Raw genomic sequence first — 22,782 nt, 5'->3', positions numbered from 1 at the left:
AACGTCCATTTGGTGACGGTGTATCCGCAATAAAGGGGATTACCGAGTCTTCTGGCAGCGGCGCGACCGAGTGAATAAGTCACGACAAAAGCCGCCTTTAATCCGCAATCACCGTCTCGGGATGTCGTAAACGAAAGTTCCTCGGAGGGCAGAGACTAAGACGGTCGAGGAAAGTCGAGAGACGTCTTAACGGTGTTCGCCGGAACAACGTTTCTCGACGACCCCTCCGGGAAAATCCTTCTTGGCAAACTCATTTTCTCAGTTTGCCCTTACAGCTTCGTTATTTACTTATTCATTTTTCTACCTATCTCGGAAGACTTCCTAATGGCGGTACACTAATAAGGGAAGTTCCCTAATAACCAAGTAAGGAGTCTTCAATAGCCCCGTTCACAGGAACAAGATGGCATCTAGACGTTGCGATGAATCTGCTAATGAGAATTTACTCATCTCTGTTGGGTAGTCATACTTGCATTTCTATACTTCCTACCTCTTTTTTGGAAAGTCGAAGGATTTTTTTTCTCATCTCCTGGAGAGAAATACGGGACGATCGGTCCTCGATCCTCGAAATGATCTACACGCGCGAACTTCGCTGAAATTCCAACAATACCTCGTTTTATTAACCTATCCTTAATGTTAAGAATATTAAAACATAAATACGAGACGACCGCTCCTCGATTCTCGAGATGATCTACACGTGCAAACTTCGCTGAAATTCCAACAATACCTCGTTTTATTAACCTATCCTTAACGTTAAGAATATTAAAACATAAATACGGGACGATCGCTCCTCAAAAATCGAAGGATTTTTTTTCTCATCTCCTGGAGAGAAATAAAAAGAAAAACCACTTCATTCGATTAACGCTCATCTCTGTTGGGTAGTCATACTTGCATTTCTATACTTCCTACCTCTTTTTCGGAAAAATCGAAGGATTTTTTTTCTCATCTACTGGAGAGAAATAAAAAGAAAAACCACTTCATTCGATTAACGCTCCAGTGCGGTGGATGCTCAAAATATGAATTTTGAATTTAAGGAATTTAGAAAACATTTTGAGTGGTTGAGTTAACATGTGTATTGAGTTAATATAATAAAATGATATATTCATACACAAAATATTGAGTCTGTACGCGTTACCATTGTAAACGTATAAAGCCGTCAAGTTAATCTTGATATCCTTTCCTACGTAACTACATTGATCATATAATTATAATTTGAACTCATATCATTATGTCTGTCTCAAATAAAGGTATGTAGATAATATTGTCACTTTAGAATTGTAATTTTTACCGTTTTGACTAAATGACATATAAAGATGTCATACATACGTGTTCAGCTAATCCTTTAATTTTCCCTTAAGGTGAAGTGAAACCCCCATCAAATCAGTCGATTCGAATACAACACTTTTTTTTAAGTGCAACACACCAAACTGTCCGAAACTTTGACACATCCTCCTGATCATCTAAGAATTGTCCTGACACGTTCAAAATTTGGATTTTTGGAAACAATTTTTTAACTTAGCCCGGACCAGAACCAAAATCGCGTCGAGCTCTCATATTTCGATCAGTATACAATTATCGAAGGCTCTGATACGAGAAACGAAAGGATCAGGACAATTTTACGACAATTTAGAACACTCTAGTAATCGATAAACTCGCATTTGAACGGAATAAAGGCAAAAAAAGTGTTGTATGCGCTTCTATGCTAAAACGATGGGAATACGAGGTCCCGTAGTGAAAATTTAATTGACCTTGAAATCACAGATGGCGCAGGGGGTCCCTCTGCAGTCAATTAGGGTCTCAGAAAGCATGAATCCAGAGGATTTCTGGTTATTGTACGAAAACGACAGGTGGAGTATGCCATTTGGTATAATACCCAATATAATTTGACACAATTGTGAATATAAAAACGAACATCAGCAACGTAGAGGCATTTAGAAAAATCTTCTTTATCCACGTCGATCAAGTTCCTCGACGTGTTTCACTTCACCTTAAATGGAACCAAATGTTTCCTGGAATAATTAAGAGGCTTCTGGTAGGATCATTTCTGGCTAGGGTCTTTATCGCTCGTCTTTTCCAAATCTGATTAGTATATTCCGCAAACTGCCCGCTAATGTGCATATTTCAGTAAGGATATTTGAGATCAGTCCTAAAGCCGAACCGTTGAACCGCAATTTTATATCACTTTCTTTCAGGAAAACAGAAATTATCGGATTTCTTATTTCAGATCCTGGTCCTACTCGATAGGTGAAGATTTTTCTATATTTTTCAATCACCATGTAGTCTACTACCCATCATAAGCGAATGTCTCGTTCCGCGCATGCGCAGGTGTCTGTGCGCGTGACGGTATTTCCAAGATCCAAGAAAAGATTATAACCCAATGATGCCAATTGTCCGTGGGCTGTAAAACTTTTCCAAATCTCGCCTCGTACCCTCGTAACTAATTGCTAATGCTTTTCTCGGAAACTAGAGTTCGGAATACTTATCATCCGATATTAACCGTAAGAAACAGGAGACCTAATGACTTAAAACGGGAGATGAAGTCCGTCGATGTCGCCTGTCGGAAATATTTTAATTTCCTACCTTAAGGTGATCTGGAAGTGACGTCAAAGAGTTCACGTTCATGAAACTTTTCTCCAAACTAAGTGTACTGAATCTGTTCAAACTTTGCAATGCAAATATGGAGGGTACAGCAAGGTCCCGAAACTGAGCAAATTTCAATTTTTGTATAATTTGTCCAGACATCTTTAAAATTTGTTATAAAAAATGAAATTTTATGAGGGTCAGGACTTTCCTTATAGCCTCCACATTCACTTTGTAATGTTTGAACCGATTCAGAACACCTAATTCGTAGAAGTTTCGTGAACTATTAACCTTTCAGATGCCACTTTCACATCCCCTTAAGGTGAAGTGAAACACGTCGCGAAACTTGATCGACGTCGGTAAAGAAGATTTTTCTAAATACCTACGTTGCAGACATTCGTTTTTATATTGACAGCTGTGTTAAATTATATTGAGTACTGCACTAAATGGCATACTCCACCTGACGTTTTCATACAATAATTATAAAGAAATCGAAGGAAAACTCCAGAAATCCTCTGGATTCATGCTTTCTGGGGCCCTAATTGACTGCAGAGGGACACCCTGCGCCATCTGTGATTTCCAGGTTAACCAAATTTTCACTCCGAGACCTCGTATTCTCATCGTTTTAGCATAGAAGCGCATAAAACTTTTTTTTACCTTTATCCCGTTCAAATGCGAGTTTATCGATTATCAGAGTGTTATAAATTGTCATAAAATTGTCCTGATCTTTTCGTTTCTCATATTAGAGCCTTCAACAGTTGTATATTGATCGAAATATAAGAGCTCGACGCCATTTTGGTTCTGGGCTGGGTTGAGTTAAAAAATTTTGTTAAAAAATCCAAATTTTGAATGTGTCAGGACAATTCTTAGATGATCAGGAGTGATGTGTCAATGTTTCGGACAGTTTGGTCTAATACCCTTAAACAAAAGTGTTGTATTCGAATCAACTGATATGTAGGGTGTTTCACTTCACGTTAACCCTTTGCTTATTAAGAGCGTCTAAAGGCGCCCGACGTTTGGTCGAATATTGCCTGCACGATCAGACGAATTTCGCCCATATGTCGAAATGGCTCCGCGTTCAAAGGGTTAAGGGGATGTGAAAGTAGCATTCGAAAGCTCAATCGTTCATAAAACTTTTCTACTACCTGGGTGCCTCAAATCGTTTCATACTTTAAGACGTGAATATGGAGACCCTAAGGTAGGTCCTGAAACTCGCGAAATTTCCTTTCTTATAAACTATTTTTAAAATACCTATAAACAAATTTGAAAAGAATTGAAATTTCATGAGTTTCAGGACCTTCCTTATAGTCTCCCTATTCACTTTGTAAAGTTTCAAACCATTCGGTAAACCGAGTTGGGAGAGAAGTTTTATAAACCGAACCTCTTCGACGCCACTTTCACATCATGTTAACGAGCCATCGCGAACGGATCGTCTCCTAATTTTTCTTAATTTCGTATCTAGGCTTCCAAGGTGTTCCCGAAATTTTCCCTTCTCCGTCCAATCCGTGACTTTTTTCACCACCGCTAAAATCTATTTCCACGAGTCACCTTACTTTTTTCCCCATTTCCCCCGAGGGGAATCGGTGTCGATCGATCGACTACTGCGAGAATGAAGGCACCAGGGTCATAGCTCTGATATATAAAGAAGTTATAGATTCTCCGTTGGACGTCCACGTTTCCAAGATTTCTGGGTCACACGACGAGGCGACCATTATTTCGCCGTTTCGAGGCGCTTCGTACGGAAAATAGAGTCTAAAGCTCTTTCCGCGGTTTTCATATCCAGTTGCATGGGTATTTTCGGCGATACCCGCCACATTTCAACAAACATTGGCATTGACCAAAGACCAAAGGCAGAAAAAGTTAATTCAGGTAGAAGAAGAACACCGTTGATGGTCCTCAGACAACTGGCATAAGGAAAGGCTCCGTTCGGGCTATCCAACGTAAAGCAGACAAAACGTTCCTTTCCGCGGTTTTCATATCCAGTTGCATGGGTATTTTCGACGATACCCGCCACGTTTCAACGAACATTGGCATGGACCAGAGACCAAAGGCAGAAAAAGTTAATTCAGGTAGAAGAAAAGACCGTTGATGGTCAACAGCCAACTGGCACAAGGAAAGGCTCCATTCGGGCTATCCGAGGTGAAGCAGACAAAACGTTCCTTTCCGCGATTTTCATATCCAGTTGCACGGGTGTTTTCGACGATACCCGCCACGTTTCAACGAACATTGGCATGGACCAGAGTCCAAAGGCAGAAAAAGTTAATTCAGTTAGAAGGAAAGACCGTTGATGGTCAACAGCCAACTGGCATAAGGAAAGGATCCGTTCGAGCTATCCAACGTGAAGCAGACAAAACTTTCGTTTCCGCGATTTTCATATCCAGTTGCATCGGTATTTTCGGTGATACCCGCCACGTTTCAACGAAGATTGGCATGGACCACAGACCAAAGGCAGAAAAAGTTAATTCAGGTAGAAGAAAAGACCGTTGATGGTCAACAGCCAACTGGCACAAGGAAAGGCTCCATTCGGGCTATCCGAGGTGAAGCAGACAAAACGTCGGACGGTAAAAGACATAAGGGTGTCATCCCTTGGTCCTAAAGCATGCCCAGCAGCCCGTGTCGAAGATCCATCTGGACACCGGGGCCACCGGGTCACCGGCAATTAGCATGCGAGGTATCGCAGGTAGATGTTGCTTTCGTGGCCGCATTAACATAAGGCCCCTAAAGGGCCCGTCTTGGTCCGGCGACGTGGCGTTGTTTCGCACCCCTGACTTATTTCGACTCCTCGGTCACCTCTTGACTTTTCCATGGACGACAGTCGCAGAAGTAACCCTTCTGTGAATTGGCACCCTCCTGGCGGATGACTCCAACGTTTAGCCAACAGTGTCCGGGATTTTCGGATGCGGGCCCCAGGTCCCATTCGGGCCCCGTTCGGGCCCCGTTCCCAGGTATAGGTGTCCGGGTCCGTTTCGGGACCTAAAGAGGCCGAAAAAGGGCCTCGCATTGGAGATTTCTTCGGAGAAAGGGGATTAACTCCTGGTAATCTGTGTAATTGGGCAGCCCCCTGTTTACGTGAAACTCCTCCCGGGTAATACCGAAAAACTAACCCCAATGTCGAATTGCTCCGACAAAGTGCCTCGACCGGGTCATGTACGTCCTTATTTCTGGGAAGATACCAAAATGCAGGTGTCCTTTGCAACCTTTGCTAATGGTAACTGGTTTCGACCCATTTGTGCTCTCCATTAAACACAAAGTGGTGGAATACATGGGGAGAAATGGGTTAAAACTGTAATCATATGAAGTGTGTTGCAAGAAACGTAGTTTCTACGTTCTAATGTTCGCCCTATCAAGTTCACCGTTGATGTTACGTCTAGTTTACGTTTATTAAACTACCGTTTCAGTCGTGTAACGTGAACGTCGTTTAAATGTAGTCCGTACTTATAATAATCGTTCGTAATCATTTATTATATGTTGAAATTATGTTGAACATTATGTTAAAGTACACGTTTTTTCTTAATTAGGGATAAGCATCGAGAACTTAATACGTAGCATCAACGTTTCTTGTAAGTGTTTATTACTTAACCCTTTGAGCACGGAGCTATTTCGACATATGGGCGAAATTCGTCTGACCGTGCAAGCAATATTGGACGAAACGTCGGGCGCCTTTAGGCGCTCTTAGTAGCCGAAGGGTTAAGAGGATATTTCCTCGGGAAGTTATGAATTTAAATGCTCGAAATCACGTGAAAATTGGCTGAAAATCGTAAGCAGAAGTCACTAGAAATCGTTGAAAATCACCGAAACGAAGATACAATTTTAAAGCCGTACGTCACTCGTTATCGAATCGCATTGTCGTTTATCATGTGCAATCGAAGACGATCGGTTCTCAAAGAAGGAAATCGTATCACTGATTTTGGAGTGAAAAGCCCCTCAACGTAGAGAAAAAACCGCAGGTTGATAAATGTTTAATATTTTTACATCTACTACTCTATGCCCATTAGATTTACGTGTATAAAACGTGAATTTCACTACTTTATGTTTACTGTGTTCTCGATACAATAAAATATCCAAAGCTTGTAGTATGAACATTTATTCGCATTTTTCCTGTACAAAACGTAACTAGCATTACGTATTTGTACTCAAATTTACGAATTATGCATTTATGTACATTGAGAAGAAATTTCGTTGATTCAAAGAAAATTATTTCTTAGAAGAATACTCATTTGAATCAAATATCAGTGCTTGGGTAGAAAGAACGTGTAATTACCCCAAAGAAATATTAATGTTTCATTTGAAGAAATAATAATATTCTACAAATTTTATTAAAACTGTCACACGTTTAATTACAATAAATAGTGGTGGAATATTTCGTTCGATCTATTAAAAGAAATGGTTTCTTAGGTATGAAGACATATTTCATTTCATTGAGTTAAGGAAAAAAATCTTTTCTTTTTTCAAGGAAATTATTTCTTTGAATTGAGTTATTGAATTAGAAATACAGTTTCAATTTCTTACTGAATTATCATAAGATATGAAGATCAATGCAATGCGTTAAGTTTAAACATTTCGCACTTTTCAGCGAAAACCATATTTCTTTGATTTTATACTACAGTTTCTTTAACTTCATCCAAAGAAATAATTTCTCAGTGTATTAAATGACTAATGTTTAGCGAACCGCGAATAGCGCTAGGGACGAATTTGCGAAGAGTAATTAATTCAATAGAATGTAGATAATTAATTCAATAGATATGAAGTATTCGATCAATGCAATGCATCAAGTTTAAACATTTAGTATTTTTGAGCGAAGACCATATTTCTTTGATTTTATGTTACAGTTTCTTTAACTTCATCCAAAGAAATAATTTCTCAGTGTATTAAATGACTAATGTTTAGCTAACCGCGAATAGCGCCATGGACGGATTTTCGAAGAGTAATTAATTAAAATTACACATCACGCCGATTAATATACCAAGGCGATAAGTCGAGACCAAAAAGTTTGTTGAATCATGCACGACTAGCGATATCGAGGGATCACGAGACATCAATTATTAACTCTTTCTTTTATTCTCGTCTTAAAACTCGCGAAGAAACCGTAATTGCGCAATCATTTCCAACTCCCGGTGGTTTACTCCCAACATAAACGTCTGCGCCCTACGAATGTTGTTACCGATGTCATTTCAATCCTATTTCGAAAACATATACCAGACATATCCATTAAAATGCACAGTTATAAGGAAACTAGAATAAATTGTAATAAAATGCAGTTGTAATTCAGTTCAGCACTCAAGCCTTCCATACATCCCAGCCGATATTAATAAAAAAGCTAGGCAGGGTTTTGCGCCAAATGACTAATACATCCGTACGTTTCCTTATCAAGGTGGTATGAAAGGGTCATTCGATATATATAAACCGTCAAAATATTTATTAAACTTTTCCCCAAACGGGATGCACCGAATCGATAGAAACTTCAGCACATGATTATGAAGGCCCTAAGGAAGAACGCACTGCTCGTGAAATTTCATTTTCCTCAAAAAAAAAAAAAGAATGTGATCTCGGTTCAAATCTAGGATAAACGAAACAAATTTTTGTTTGAAAAATGAAATTTTCGGAGCATCACGTTCTTCTTTAGGGCCTTCACGATCACGTCCTGAAGTTTCAAACGACTCGGTGCACCCAGTTTGGAGAAAAGTTTTATAAATAATTTCACGTTTTATGTATATAAAATGACCCTCTCATCCCACCTTGAAAATACCACTTCGAGTATACGATTGCTTATCATAATCCCGGAACACCTCGTTTTATTAACCTATCTTTAGTGTTAAGAATATTAAAACATAAATACGGGACGATCGCTCCTTGAACCACAGAATGATCTATGCATGCGAACTTTGAAGAAATTCCGAAAACACCTCATTTTATTAACCTATCGTTAATGTTAAGAATATTAAAACATAAATACGGGACAATCGGTCCTCGATCCTCGAGATGATCTATATGCGCAAACTACGAAGAAATTCCGAAAATACCTCGGTTTATTAACCTATCCTCAACGTTAAGAATATTAAAACATAAATACGGGACGATCGGTCCTCGATTCTCAACATGATCTACATGCGCAAACTTCGAAGAAGTTCCAAAAACACCTCGTTTTATTAACCTATCCTTATATCTTAAAACATAAATACAGGATGGTCGCTCCTCGATCCTCGAGATGATTTGCATGCGCAAACTTCGAAAAACTTAAAAAAATACCTCGTTTTATTAACCTATCCTTAATGTTAAGAATATTAAAACATAAATACGGGACGATCGGTCCTCGGATTCTCAACATGATCTACATGCGCAAACTTCGAAGAAGTTCCAAAAACACCTCGTTTTATTAACCTATCCTTATATCTTAAAACATAAATACGGGATGATCGCTCCTCGATCCTCGAGATGATCTGCATGCGCAAACTTCGAAAAACTTCAAAAAATACCTCGTTTTATTAACCTATCCTTAATGTTAAGAATATTAAAACATAAATACGGGACGATCGCTCCTCAATCCTCGAAATGATCTACACGCGCGAACTTCGAAGAAATTCCAAAAATACCTCGTTTTATTAACCTACCCTTAACGTTAAGAATATTAAAACATAAATACGGGACAATCGGTCCTCGATCCTCGAAATGATCTACACGCGCGAACTTCGAAAAACTTCCGAAAATACCTCGTTTTATTGACCTATCCTTAACGTTAAGAATATTAAAACATAAATACGCTCCGCAGGATGATCTACGCATGAGAACTCGGAAGAAATTCGAAAAAGTGGAATTCGTTCGGAGAGTCGGCTCGCGTAAAGAGAAGTCTACGTAAGAGAGCGCCACCCTTTGGCGCGCGCCCGGAGGCTAACGGTGCCGGTCTACGTGCGCTACGTGCCCGCTGGTCACGTAGTCGTGAGCCGCCTCGATACTCTCGATACCAATGCCGCGGGTCGACCTATCGGCGAGGCTGCGCGCGGGAGTAGGAGCGGGTCTCGCGGCCGCGCACGGAGAAAGGCTCCCGCAGCATCGCGCCAATGGTACGTGCCATCGAGCGGTGCCGGCGCGGCGTAGGAGGGACGTCCGCGCTCTTCCCCGACGAAACGGACGAAACGGACAAGAGAGACGAGAGGGGGGGGGGGGGGGGGGTCGAGTCGGTCGATGAGGAGGAAGACGGAAGAGACGGAGACGCGTCAGAGGCGGAAGCTCGGCCGATCGAAAGGACACGGAAAGAAAAGTGGGAGGGAGCCGCGAAAACGGTCGTTGAAAAGTCGATATCGTCCCTGACCGTTTAATAGATACGTCAAGCTTAACGCATTCGCAACGGGCTATTTTTCAAAGGTTATAATTTAAGAACGAGAACTTTCGTTTCATATATCAATTGTGAAGGCATATCAAATTTATATATCAATTGTGAAGGCATATATCAAATTTATATAACAATTGTGAAGGCATATCAAATTCATATATCAATTGTAAAGTCATACATAAAATGCATATATCAATTGTGAAGGCATATCAAATTCATATATCAATTGTGAAGTCATATATCAAATTTATATAGCAATTGTGAAGGCATATCAAATTCATATATCAATTGTGAAGACATATATCAAATTCATATATCAATTGCGAAGACATATTAAATTCGTATATCAATTGTGAAGGCATATCAAATTCATATATAAATTGTAATCATACATCAAATTCATGTATCAATCATGAAGTCATACATCAAATTCATATATCAATCGTAGTCATATATAAAGATTTGAAAATATCTATAAAACTTTTCTCCAAACTGGGTGCACCGTATCATTAGGAACTTCAACACGTGCTTGCGGAGGTCCTAGGGAAAAACATAGTGCTAAGGAAATTTCATTTCTCTGAGAAATATGTACTCTTGTTTCTAGTCTGGGATAAATGGAAACATCCTTATATAAAAAATGAAATTTTGCGAGCACCACGGTTTTCCTTAATCCTCCATAATCATATACCGAAGTTTCGAACTACTCGATGCATCCAGTTTGAAGAAAAGTTTACTAATCCCAGAATGGCTCCTTCGCGTCACCTTAAAGGAACATCGCCAAACTCTGGATGTCGAGTTCTTCCCCGTGATTTCGCGCGATACGTCCATAGACAAATAGTACGTACCTCCGAATCCGCGGCCCGACTCGGCGGAGCGAATCGGGAGGGGGGAGCGGGTGGCCGGCAGGTGCGCGAGAGAGAGGCATGCCAGGGCGCGAGGGAGACCGCCCCGCGCGGGGTGGGGACGGAGCAGGTAGGGCGCCGGGGTGGGGGCCGGCCGAGAGGAGCGAGGGGAGGGGAGGGCCCGCTCGGTCGGCCGCGGGGAGGGGATGACCGCGAGAGACAGGTGAGAGAGAGGAGAGGAGGCGGTGCCGGGGGCGGAGGGGGAGAGATGAGCCGGCGCAGGTTGAGAGAAATTGTCAGAACCGGCGGAGACTCACTTCTCCGCGGCTAGTCGGATCGGCGAGACCGCTCTCCTGGACCTCGCAACGCTCCTCCCTGGCCCCTCTGCCGCGGGGGCGCGACGTCGGCTCCTCGCAGACCACTCGGACCGGTGGAAGGTGCAAGGTGCAAGGTGGGGTGCCGGGGTCGGGACGTTTCGGCGTCGAGAGCAACGGCCGTTGCGCATTTTGAATTCGCGCGAACGAGGACGAGAGTACGCGGTGTCGCGAGTGCGGGTTTAGTTGGCATGCAGCCTCGCCGATGGACGCCCTGGGCGCCTCGCGGGGGTGACTTGCCCCTGGATTTCGTTCGGCGAACCGTGAGTGGTGACATGGGTGACTAGGCGACCTGGCGAGACTCCGGGTTCGACCGGTCACCTCGGAAAGACTGTTCGGCCGGTTTCCGGTGATCGAAGAAGAGGCTGATCGCTATCGGCGGCCGGACCGGCATGGATTACTCCACGAAAGGTACGTCGAACGGTCTACGTGGTGAAACGATATATCTCGGCCTGCGCTCCGATATGCGTATACGCGTTGCGGAAAACTCTCCGAAATGGAAAATATACGTGAAATTCCCATCTTGGTGGGGCCCCGGGGGGAGAAATCAATTGTAACTACCTGGGAGGACGGCTTCGCGTTGGCCTGATCGGCTCGTCGTGCGAAATGCCGGATAGGAAATGTCCTTTAACGTCTTGCGTGATATTTTCGTTTTAACGCTCGGGAAATGAAGGATCTTGAGTGGCGGGGATTTTTAACGTCGATTCGTGATTCCCGACGGTGGAGGGAGCTTCGGGAAGCTCCACTCGGCAGATGATTACGTGACGCGAGATCGGAGGATCGGGCCAGATAATCGGATAAATAAGCTCGAAAAGTGACGCACTGGACGTCCGGAGCTGACGTAACGCCCTCCGGGGATGCGGAGATTCTTTCGAGGTTCCCCGCTCGAGAGACGCTCCATCGGGCTTTATCGCCTTATCGAAGATAGGACGCTCTGGGCCCGGAGTTTAAGGGGGACGGTCGGGAGCACTAGTCGTACCTCCATCCTCGAGATCAGGAATCGGCTCGTATCGGAGGAACTAACGCCAAGGACGACGCGGATATAGGAATTATCGCCCTTCTTCCTTTCCATTTTTCACGGAAATTTTTATCGAAAGGTGTGTTTCATTTCAATCGGCCACAAGATCTGCAGAATTTACTCGGTGGAAGGTAACCTTTCGTTCTACGAAGAGATCTATGAGGCACGACGCTTCTGAAGTATATTAGGTTAAGGTAGCGCGGAATGCAAAGGGTTAAATTTTGTTTTAGAGGCATGGCATCCATCTTTACGAGATAATTATTAACGCTTTATGGAAAAAAAAAGTCGATTATCGGGAAACTCGGTATCCCTGATAGGTGTCGCGATCTTGGACGGCGAAGCGACGCGAAGTCTCGAATTTCTCTAGCGGTTGGTTTAAGGGAAACGGCAGTCGAAGTCTACTCGGATAAGGACCTTTTGTGCTTCAAACTTACCCTTCATTTCAATCGACCACAAGATCTGCAGAATTTATTCAGTGGTTGGTAACATTTCGTTCTCCGAAGTCACTCATGAGGCACGACGCTTCTGAAGTATATTAGGTTTAGGTAGCGCGGAATGCAAAGAGCTGACTTTCGTTTTAGAAGCATGGCACACATCTTTGCGATATAATTATTAACGCTTTGTGAAAAAAGTTGGATTATCGAGAAACTCGGTATCCGTGATAGGTGTCGCGATCTTGAACGGCGAAGTCCCGACTCTCTTAAATGGTCGGTCTAAGGAAAACGGTTGTCGAAGTCTACTCGGATAAGGACCCTTTGTGCTTCAAACTTATCCTTAATTTCAATCGACCACAAGATCTGCAGAATTTACTCGGTGGTAGGTTACCTTTCGTTCTCCGAGGAGATCTACGAGGCATGACGTTTCTGAAGTATATTAGGATAACACTAGAACTACCGGCGGATTTTTTTTGTATAGGATGGGCCGTTTGAAATCAGTCATCTTGACTGGCCTTGGTAATTCTAGCGTTAAGGTAGTGCGGAATGAAGGGTTAAATTTCGTTTTAGAGGAACGGCACCCATCTTTGCGAGATAATTATTAACGCTTTTTGAAAAAAGGTCGATTATCGGGAAACTCGGTATCCGTGATAAGTGTCGCGATCTGAACAGCGAAGCAACGCGAAGTCTCGAATCTCTTCAACGGTCGGTCCAAGGCAAACGGTTGTCGAAGTCTACTCGGATAAGGACCCTTTGTGCTCCAAACTTATCCTTAATATCAATCGACCACAAGATCTGCAGAATTTATTCAGTGGTTGGTAACATTTCGTTCTCCGAAGTGACTCATGAGGCACGACGCTTCTGAAGTATATTAGGTGAAGGTAGCGCGGAATTCAAAGGGTTAAATTTTGTTTTAGAGGAACGGCACACATCTTAGCGAGATAATTATCAACGCTTTGTGAAGAAAAAGGCCGATTATCGGGAAACTCGGTATCCGCGATAAGTGTCGCGATCTGAACAGCGAAGCGACGCGAAATCTCGAATCTCTTCAACGGTCGGTTTAAGGGAAACGACAGTCGAAGTCTACTCGGATAAGGACCCTTTGTGCTCCAAACTTATCCTTAATTTCAATCGACCACAAGATCTGCAGAATTCATTCAGTGGTTGGTAACATTTCATTCTCCTAAGTGACTCATGAGGCACGACGCTTCTGAAGTGTATTAGGTTAAGGTAGCGCGGAATTCAAAGGGTTAAATTTCGTTTTAGAGGAATAGCATCCATCTTTGCGAGATAATAATCAACGCTTTGTGAAGAAAAAGGCCGATTATCGGGAAACTCGGTATCCGTGATAAGTGTCGCGATCTTGGACGGCGAAGCGGCGCGAAGTCTCGAATCTCTTTAACGGTCGGTCTAAGGCAAACGGTAGTCGAAATCTCCTCGGATAAGGACCCTTTGTGCTCCAAACTTATCCGGGAGGGTCGAAACGTTTCGACGACCTTCGCCGAATCTCTGCCGTGTATGGAAAGACGTCCGGCTCGTTCGATCGGAGATTTCCCCGCGACTCATCTTCCTCCTAAACAGATATATAAAAGAAAAAGAGTACATACGAATGTAAACACTCGCGGATGGTCTGCTGGCGCCTCGAGAAATGTCTACGGTTATCTTGAAGTCCACGGATGTGGAAAATCGAGAGGTTTACCGCGAAAGGGGAAAAATGGCGACCGGGGTGCGGCCCTGTATGTCCTCGATTAAATCCTGGATTAATTCGTTGGTACGTGTCATTTCTCTTAGATTTCTGTAAACGTGTTTTAAGGGGAGGCGAAAGTAGCATCTGAGTAGGCTATCTTTCGTGAAACTTTTTTCCGAACTGAGGATACCGAATCGTTCCAAACTTTGCAACCTGAACGTGGAGGACCTAAGGTAGGTCCTGAAACCCATGAAATTTCACGTTTTATACAAAATTGTGAAAATATCTATTAACAAATTGAAAAAAAAAATTGACATTGTCTGAGAGTCAGGGACCTTTTTCATAGGTTTCATATTGACATTGTCAAGTTTGAAGCGACTCGGTACATTCAGTTCGGGGAAAAGTTTCATAAATGAAACCGCTTGCGCATCACCTTAAAACCCCTAAATATGAAAAAGGACCGTCGGCAGACGATTCGTCTCCATACGTCATACTTCAATTTATACGCTTACGGTGTGGCTAATTTTTTTCATAGAAAAGGAAAATACGCGGCCATCTTCTCTTGACGAGGCATCGGAGTCTCCGACGTTTATGCGTCGATCTCTTATCCGTCACCGCGTTAATTAACAAAAGACGTCTGCTTATGCCGTCGAATAACAGCCATTGGCACCGGTGCTTGAGAAGACACGTAATTCAGGTACATGCAAGAGTACTCCACGTGTTCCGTGTACAGTGTGCAGCGCACCGTCACGTAAACACTTGCATGCACGTTTTTTTTTTTTTTTCTGTGTTGCGTCTTGAATGCAGCCGCAATTCATGTTGTGGTCGCGTAACGATTCAAAGCCAGAGCTTCCCGAAGATTTCTCGGATCTCATCCGGGATATCCATCTTAAATCGAAGTACTGACATGAAAACAGGGGAATTAATGTATTAAGGCAAAAACGTTGGTACAAGTTGTCCGTAGGTGAGCCGCGGTTATATAAGAATTTCTTCCCAGTGGACGTTACATGAAATACAGACAAATTTGACATAAAAGCGGTTAAGGTGAAGTGAAACACGTCGAGGAACTTGATCGACGTCGATGAAGAAGATTTTTCTAAATGCCTACGTTGCCGACGTTCGTTTTTATATTGACAGCTGTGTCGAATTATATTGGGTATTGTACCAAATGGAATACTCCACCTGTCGTTTTCGTACATTAATTATAAAGAAATCGAAGTAAAGCGCTACAAGGTGCGGGCCGATATATCGGCTCTGGCACTAAAAGGGTTAATTGCAAAATTTCATCGAGGAGGCGTTCAGTACTAGATCAGAAAAAAACCTAGACGTCTTGGACCCCTAAAGTGGGGATGATTTCAATACGTGGCGTTAGATCACCTTATACTACTTCGTAGGTGTAACTTTCTGTCCTTCGTGAATAACTTTGTGGTGCAGATATGCAGATGCGATTGATTTGGATGCACCCGCAGTTCCGCTCCCCTCAGCGACAAGCGACAGGGTGGTGCTCTCTATTGCATAGTGTCGCAGTGAACTCCTAGGGTGGCTGTGCTCGCTTAAACGGGTGAAATCAGAATTAGGGAGTGGCGAAGAGTCAATAGCTCCCCACGGGTTCCCGTGACCCCTGCCGTGGAAAATTAATCGGCGCGATGAGTTATTACATGGTGTTAACAAGGTTCGATTCGAATTTCATTCGGTTCCACTTGCGCCTGCGCACGATCAGTTGCAACGAGTGTTTCTTTTTTTTTTTTTGCGGAAAACCGATACGAACCTAGCTGTACTTCTTAAGGTGAAGTGAAATACGTCGAGAAACTGAACGACGTCGGTAAAAAAGGTTTTTCTAAATACTTACGTTGCCGACGTTCATTTATATATTGACAGCTGTGTCGAATTATATTTAATATCGCACTAAATGGCATGGTCCACCTGTCGTTTTCGTACAATAATTATAAAGAAATCGAAGGAAAACTCCAGAAATCCTCTGGATTCATGGTTTCTGAGGCCCTAATTCACCGCAGAGGGATCCCCTACGCCATCTGGGATTTCCAAGTCAACTAAATTTTCTCTCTGAGACCTCATATTCCCATCATTTTAGCATAGAAGCGCGTATGACACTTTTTTTACCTTTATTCCATTTAAATGTGAGTTTTTAGATTATCAGACCGTTCTAAATTGTGGTACAATTGTTCTGACTCTTTCGCATCTCATATTAGAGCTCTCAATAATTGGATATCGATCAAAATATGAGAGCTGGACGCCATTCTGGTTCTGGTCAGGGCTGCGTTGAAACATTTTGTTCAAAAATCCAAACTTTGAAAGTGTCAGAATAATTCATAGGTGCTCACGAATTATGTATCAAAGTTTCGAACGGTTCGATCCAATACCCTTAAAAAAAAGTGTCTTATTCAGGCCGACTGATTTAAGGGGTGTTTCACTTCACCTTAAGATGATGTAAAAGGTGCTGAGAAATTTAATCGTGGTTGATAAATTAAAATTCATCTATACCCTTTTTGGTAGTATCGTCATTTTCAATACTCAAGTGGTAACATAAGCTGGCGCAACCCGTTACCAACATTTATATTTATATCGAAGTCTTTTACAGTCAACGTTGAGAATTATACGAAATGAAGCGTTTTATCTGCCATTTTAGTAAAGTAATGGTGAAGAGATCGACGTAAAACTCTCGAAATCCCGGGAATTCAATATTCTAACGACTGCTTAGGACCAACGTCGCCATCTGTGACGTTTAGCTGCAACTAAATGTTTGCTCTAAAAACACGCATTAGCCCCTGGACCTGCCAGCGTTCTCTTGCAATCGTTGGCGAAAGTATTTTCCACTTTTAAATTAATTAATTTCCACTTTTAATTACCACATTCTAAATTGTTCGAGCTAGATCCTGAAACTCTTCATTTTCGATTCTAAGCCTCCGAGAAGCATAAAACATCGAAAACTTGCACGGACCACGCCGTGTTGGTTCTAGTCCATGATAAGTAAATAAATTTTTGATGAAAAATGAAATTTCATGAGTTTCAGGACCTACTTTAGGGCCTCTATCTTCCCGTGGTGAAATAAAAAACTAATCGGTATCCTCAATTCGGTGAATACTTTCCCCAACGATTTGACTTCTCAGATATATATAGGCTGACTCTTTCATATCACCTTAACAAGATTCGATTAGAATTTTATTCGGTCCCACTTGCGCCTGCGCACGATCACTGCATTGCGCGAGTTTTTTTTTTTCTTCTTTGCGGAAAACCGATTCGAACCTGGCTCTACTTCTTAACCTCGCTCCAACTTGCCGCAGTCAGAACTAGAATTAGTGCACCGGAATAAAATTGAGATAATGTCGAGGATAGATGCCCGAACGTGTTCCCGATAAGAGCCGGCGCAAAACTGGGCTCGCGAATCGCGATATGCAAAGCGACGCATATGCCGTCATAACATTGTCAACCAGTGACCACTGCAGCGATTCCGTTATCGAAAAAGTCGATAGAAATAGCTCCTCGGGATCTTGTATCGCTTCCTTCCCTTTTAACCCTTATCACTCCAAGAATATTAGAAGAGCATTAGAAGTTGGCAGTATTGCTGCCGGTTGGAGTGATAAGGGTTAATAGCCGAGAGAAAAGTATCGCCACGTGGGTTTTGCATCGATAAAATGTGACGCTTTAAATGTACGTGGACTTGTATACTTTTCAAATATTATGTGGTTTCTTTTTTTTTATACTTTTCAAACAGAAAATGTTAAATAGACGCTAATGGGGTCTAATAATTAGGAAAAAAAAAAATACTTCCAGGATAAATTATTCATGTTTAGATCTTTAATACCACTTTTAGGTGGCTTCGGTGGTTAATAATATCTTTACTATAATATCAATGATTTATCCGAGTGGAATATATTTCAACCGGTCCACATTTAATTAAACTGCCTTAAAGGCTTGCAAACATTTGACTTTTCATTTGGTGATAAAGGTGATAATATGCAGCGCCATGTAAGAAACGCCGTAATCTTTGTAATATGTGGGTTTTCGATAAAATGTAACGCTTTTAATGTACGTGGACCTGTATACTTTCCAAATATTGTGGTTTTTTTTATATATATACTTTTTAAATAGAAAATGTTAAATAGACGCTAATGGGGTCTAATAATTAGGGCGCACGGAAGTCCGCATTGCAGAATCGAGCACCGCGTTTATCACATTAGGTATTTACACGGAGAGAAAAAAAAAAGTACTTCCAGGATAAATTATTCTTCTTTAATTCATTAATATCACTTTTAAGTGGCATCGGTTGTTAATAATATCTTTACTATAATATCAATGATCTATCCGAGTGGAATATATTTCAACCGGTCCACATTTAATTAAACTGCCTTAAAGGCTTGCAAACATTTGACTTTTCATTTGGCGATAAAGGTGATAATATGCAGCGCGATATAAGAAACGCCGTAACCTTTGTAATATCTGACGCTAGTTGTGCGATAATTACGGTATGTCGAGATAATCCCACGTATCGATACCGCCTTGCGGTGCCTAAGTCGATTCAGAGGAAACCGACAATCATGCCTGCGCACTTTTATCCAATACCGGTGATAACTGACGCCAGTGTCGGTACGAGTGGAACTATTTCATTTATTTTTCAATTGCGCGTCACATTCGCGTGGGTGGGGACGAACGCGTCAATGAACTATGAATTACTCATGCAGCACCTACCGATTAACACTTTAGAGACATCCTACTCGTGGTATACATCCAATTCAATGAATGTTTCAAATAGTGGCAGGAAAAATAGAAAACAAGAAATCTAACTTACATTTATGTAAGATAATTGAAAACCGGCATTTTTAGCGATGTATATACCCTAGGACGCGGTCGTAACACCCTCCTAACCTTAGACCTTGGGCATAACGCAAGTTATAAGCCACGAGTACCGCATATGACCGCCTAGTAGTACCATCTACGCGTTTGTGTAAGCATACCTGTATTAGTTAGCGTATCTAGGTATATCTAGTAGCGTATATGCGTATGTGTAAGCATACCTGTATTCGTTAGCGTATCTAGGTATACCTAGTAGCGTATACGCGTATGTGTAGCCATACATGTATTCGTAGCATATCTAGGTAGGGTAAGTCCGGGATAGTTGGTCCATGTTTTTTTAAAGTCATTTTTTCTGAAACTTCGCAATGTCTAGGATTTGGTATATTTTTTTTGTAATATGTATATGACCTTGAACAATTGTAAGCACTTCTCCAGCTGTTACACTAATCACACTTGAAGTTATGATTTTTTCTTTTTTTTACTCGGTAGTCCATCTATCCCGGGGGTACTCGGGTTAGATGGACCACCTCCTAGGGATTGATGGACCTCTGGTATACGTTACTAAATCAGGGTGTAACACAAGAAATACATGTTATCAAAGGTATAAACATTGTTTATTTCAAAGTATAAAGTTATAAACTGCTTGAAAAGTGATTAGTATAGAGTTATAAACTATTTGAAAAAGGATAAGTAAATTTGATAGTCAATATACTTAGAAAATATAGGTAGTCTGATTTATATTCACATCCATCCATCCATTCATCCATATATCCATTTATATAGAAAGTAAAGCCCTAATAGGAGATATGGTCCGCCTATCCCAGGTTTTTTCAAGTAGTCCATCTATCCCAATTGTCGGGGATAGATGGACCAGTTTCCCGTCCAGACAAACAACGCTACCGGCATGCCATTTTAGGTCAAGATTGTACTCAAGTATACACTTGAGTTATAGGATTGATCTTACGTCGAAATCATTTAAACTAACTTAACCACATATCAAATAAATCCAGTATAAAATATTTGTCAACTCACCAAAAGAAATAAACAAAGTTTTCTTCTAAAATACGCATGAAACTCATGAGCAAAACTTAAGCGTGGTTCCGTCTACTCAAGAAGAACAACTTCAGACAACGACTGCAGCGCTGCTGTGACACCCCAACCAAATATTCGACTAGTCCTTCTATACCGGTGGTCCATATATCCCGGACTTACCCTATATCTAGTAGCGTATACGCGTACGTGTAACCATACCTGTATTCGTAGCATATCTAGGTATATCTAGTAGCGTATACGCGTATGTGTAACCATACATGTATTCGTAGCATATCTAGGTATACCTAGTGGCGTATACGCGTATATGTAACCACACCTGTATTCGTTGGCGTATCTAGGTATATCTAGTAACGTGTACGCGTATGTGTAGCCTTACCTGTATTCGTTGGCGTATCTAGGTATATCTAGTAACGTGTACGCGTATGTGTAACTATACCTGTATTCGTTGACGTACCTAGGTATATGCGGAGACACTCGGTTGGGCCACGTAAGTAACTCCAGTTTTGCGACATTTACACCGATCGGTATCGACGTGCCCACGCGAAGAGAAATTAGAGGTTTGGATTTAGAACGCGGAATACTAGAGTGCATCGCTTCTTGGTAAAAAGATGGAATGCGATAATGCGCGTTGCACATAGGCATGCCTTGGTATACTATAATGCTTTAGGTGTAATGTTAATTTAAGATGATACGAAAGGCGCTGAGAAATTTAATCGACGTCGGTGAAATAAAATTCATCTCCACCCTTTTTGGGGGTAATGTCGTTTTGAATACTCATGTGGTGACAGAAGAGTCCCGTTACCGACATTTAAATTTATGTTCAAGTATTTTACGGTCTACGTTGAGAATTATACGAAGTGAAGCGTTCCACTTGTCGTTTCGGTAAAGTAATGATAAAGAGATCGACGTAAAACTCTCGAAATCCCGTGAATTCAATATTCTAACGACTGCTTAGGACCAACGTCGCCATCTGTGACGTTTAGCTGGAACTAAATTTTTGCTCTAAAAACACGCGTTAGCCCCTGGACAAGCCAGCGTTCTCTTGCAATCGTTGGCGAAAGTATTTTCCACATTTTCCCATCTGACTGGGTAATATTCCAATTCTACGGTATTCTAGATTGTTCGAGCTAGGTCCTGAAACTCTTCATTTTCGATTCTAAGCCTCCGAGAAGCATAAAACATCGAAAACGTGTCCGGACCACGCCATGTTGGTTCTAGTCCATGATAACTAAATAAATTTTTGATGAAAAATGAAGTTTCATGAGTTTCAGGACCTACTTTAGGGCCTCTATCGTCCCGTGGTGAAATTAGAAACGAATCGGTACCCCGAATTCGGAGAATACTTTCCCCAACGATTTGACTTCTCAGATATATATGTGCCCATAATTATGAAAGTGGTCTAAGTCAAAATTGAAAAAAAAAATGAGTTTATCAGTTATTTCACGCCACATTATTTTAAACTAAATTAATTCAACGTAACTTCGAAACAAAAAATATATGACTTAGACCACTTTCATAATTATGGGCACATATAGGCTGACTCTTTCATATCACCTTAATAGTCTTTGCACGTGAGCACTTAGCATGTAAAATCCAATCGTTATTTCCCTGTAGGTATTAAGTGTACAGTGGGACCTCCCTCGTAAGGCTTGACGTGGGACACTCGCAATAATAGATAACAAAAGCCGGAGATGACTAAACAGCGCTGGAAGGTCACGTAGTAACCGAAAGTAGAGTCCACCGAGAAACTTGAAACGCGAAGTAAAACTGGAATCGGATGTTTAATGACTCTTGCGGGAGAACGGGTTAAAAACGGGATAAAAATCGGTCGCAAGGTGTGGTTTAACGCCATCTAGGGCGAATCAGAGGCAACCGGAACGGACCGTAGGAGGAAACGGCGTTTCAGTTCGCATCGAGTGAGGCGATTGACCGATGATGCCTGATTTTGCATTCCGTAGTCTCGAAGAAGAAAGAAATTATATTTGCGCGCGTCTCGAATGATAACGGAAAGATTTACGGGACGTCGAACGTAACATTGAGGTTTCAGGTAGACGAAGGTTTCTCCGAATCGGGACGGCTTATCCGAATAAAATGTTTACGAGGGAATTGCTCTGGCGAAGTTCGCGGAATCGCCGGCCCATTGGTCACCTTCGGGCGCTGCGGTGCTCCGTTTAAGGTGAAGGGAAACCCCCTTCAAATCAGTCGATTCGAATACAACACTTTTTTTTTAAGGGTATTGGACGAAACTGTCCGAAACCTTGAGACATGATGACTCATGATCATCTAAGATTTCTCCTGACACATTCAAAATTTGGATTTTCGGAACACATTTTTTTACTTTTCCCAGACCAGAACCAAAATGGCGTCGAGCTCTCATATTTCGACCAATATACAATTATCGAGGGCTCTGATATGAGAATCGAAAGGGTCAGGACAATTTTACGACAATTTAGAACACTCTGGTAATCGATAAACTCGTATTTGAACGGGATAAAGGCAAAAAAAGTGTCTTATGCGCTGCTATGCTAAAACGATGGGAATACGAGGTCTCGGAATAAAAATTTAATTGACATGCAAATCATAGATGGCGCGGGGGGTCCCTCTGCAGTCAATTAGGGCCCCAGAAAGCATGCATCCAGAGGATTTCTAGAGTTTTGC

At 41.8% G+C, this 22,782-nt stretch overlaps 1 protein-coding gene across 2 annotated transcripts in view; it reads left to right on the top strand.

Annotated features, from left to right (window-relative positions):
- The first annotated feature begins 11,064 nt into the window (after window positions 1–11,064).
- Window positions 11,065–22,782, top strand: part of LOC105698957 (ras-responsive element-binding protein 1) — a 31,968-nt gene continuing 20,250 nt past the window's right edge. For both annotated transcript variants that reach the window (XM_012423615.1, XM_012423613.1), the window contains exon 1: window positions 11,065–11,531. In XM_012423615.1, the coding sequence (XP_012279038.1) occupies window positions 11,513–11,531 (19 nt within the window). In that variant the 5' untranslated portion in view covers window positions 11,065–11,512. The remainder of the gene's footprint in view (window positions 11,532–22,782) is intronic.

This window comes from Orussus abietinus, unplaced genomic scaffold, assembly GCF_000612105.2.
Source record: "Orussus abietinus isolate OABI.00-Male unplaced genomic scaffold, Oabi_2.0 scaffold456, whole genome shotgun sequence".
Lineage (NCBI taxonomy): Eukaryota > Metazoa > Arthropoda > Insecta > Hymenoptera > Orussidae > Orussus > Orussus abietinus.
This window is presented reverse-complemented; position numbering and strand designations above follow the sequence as displayed.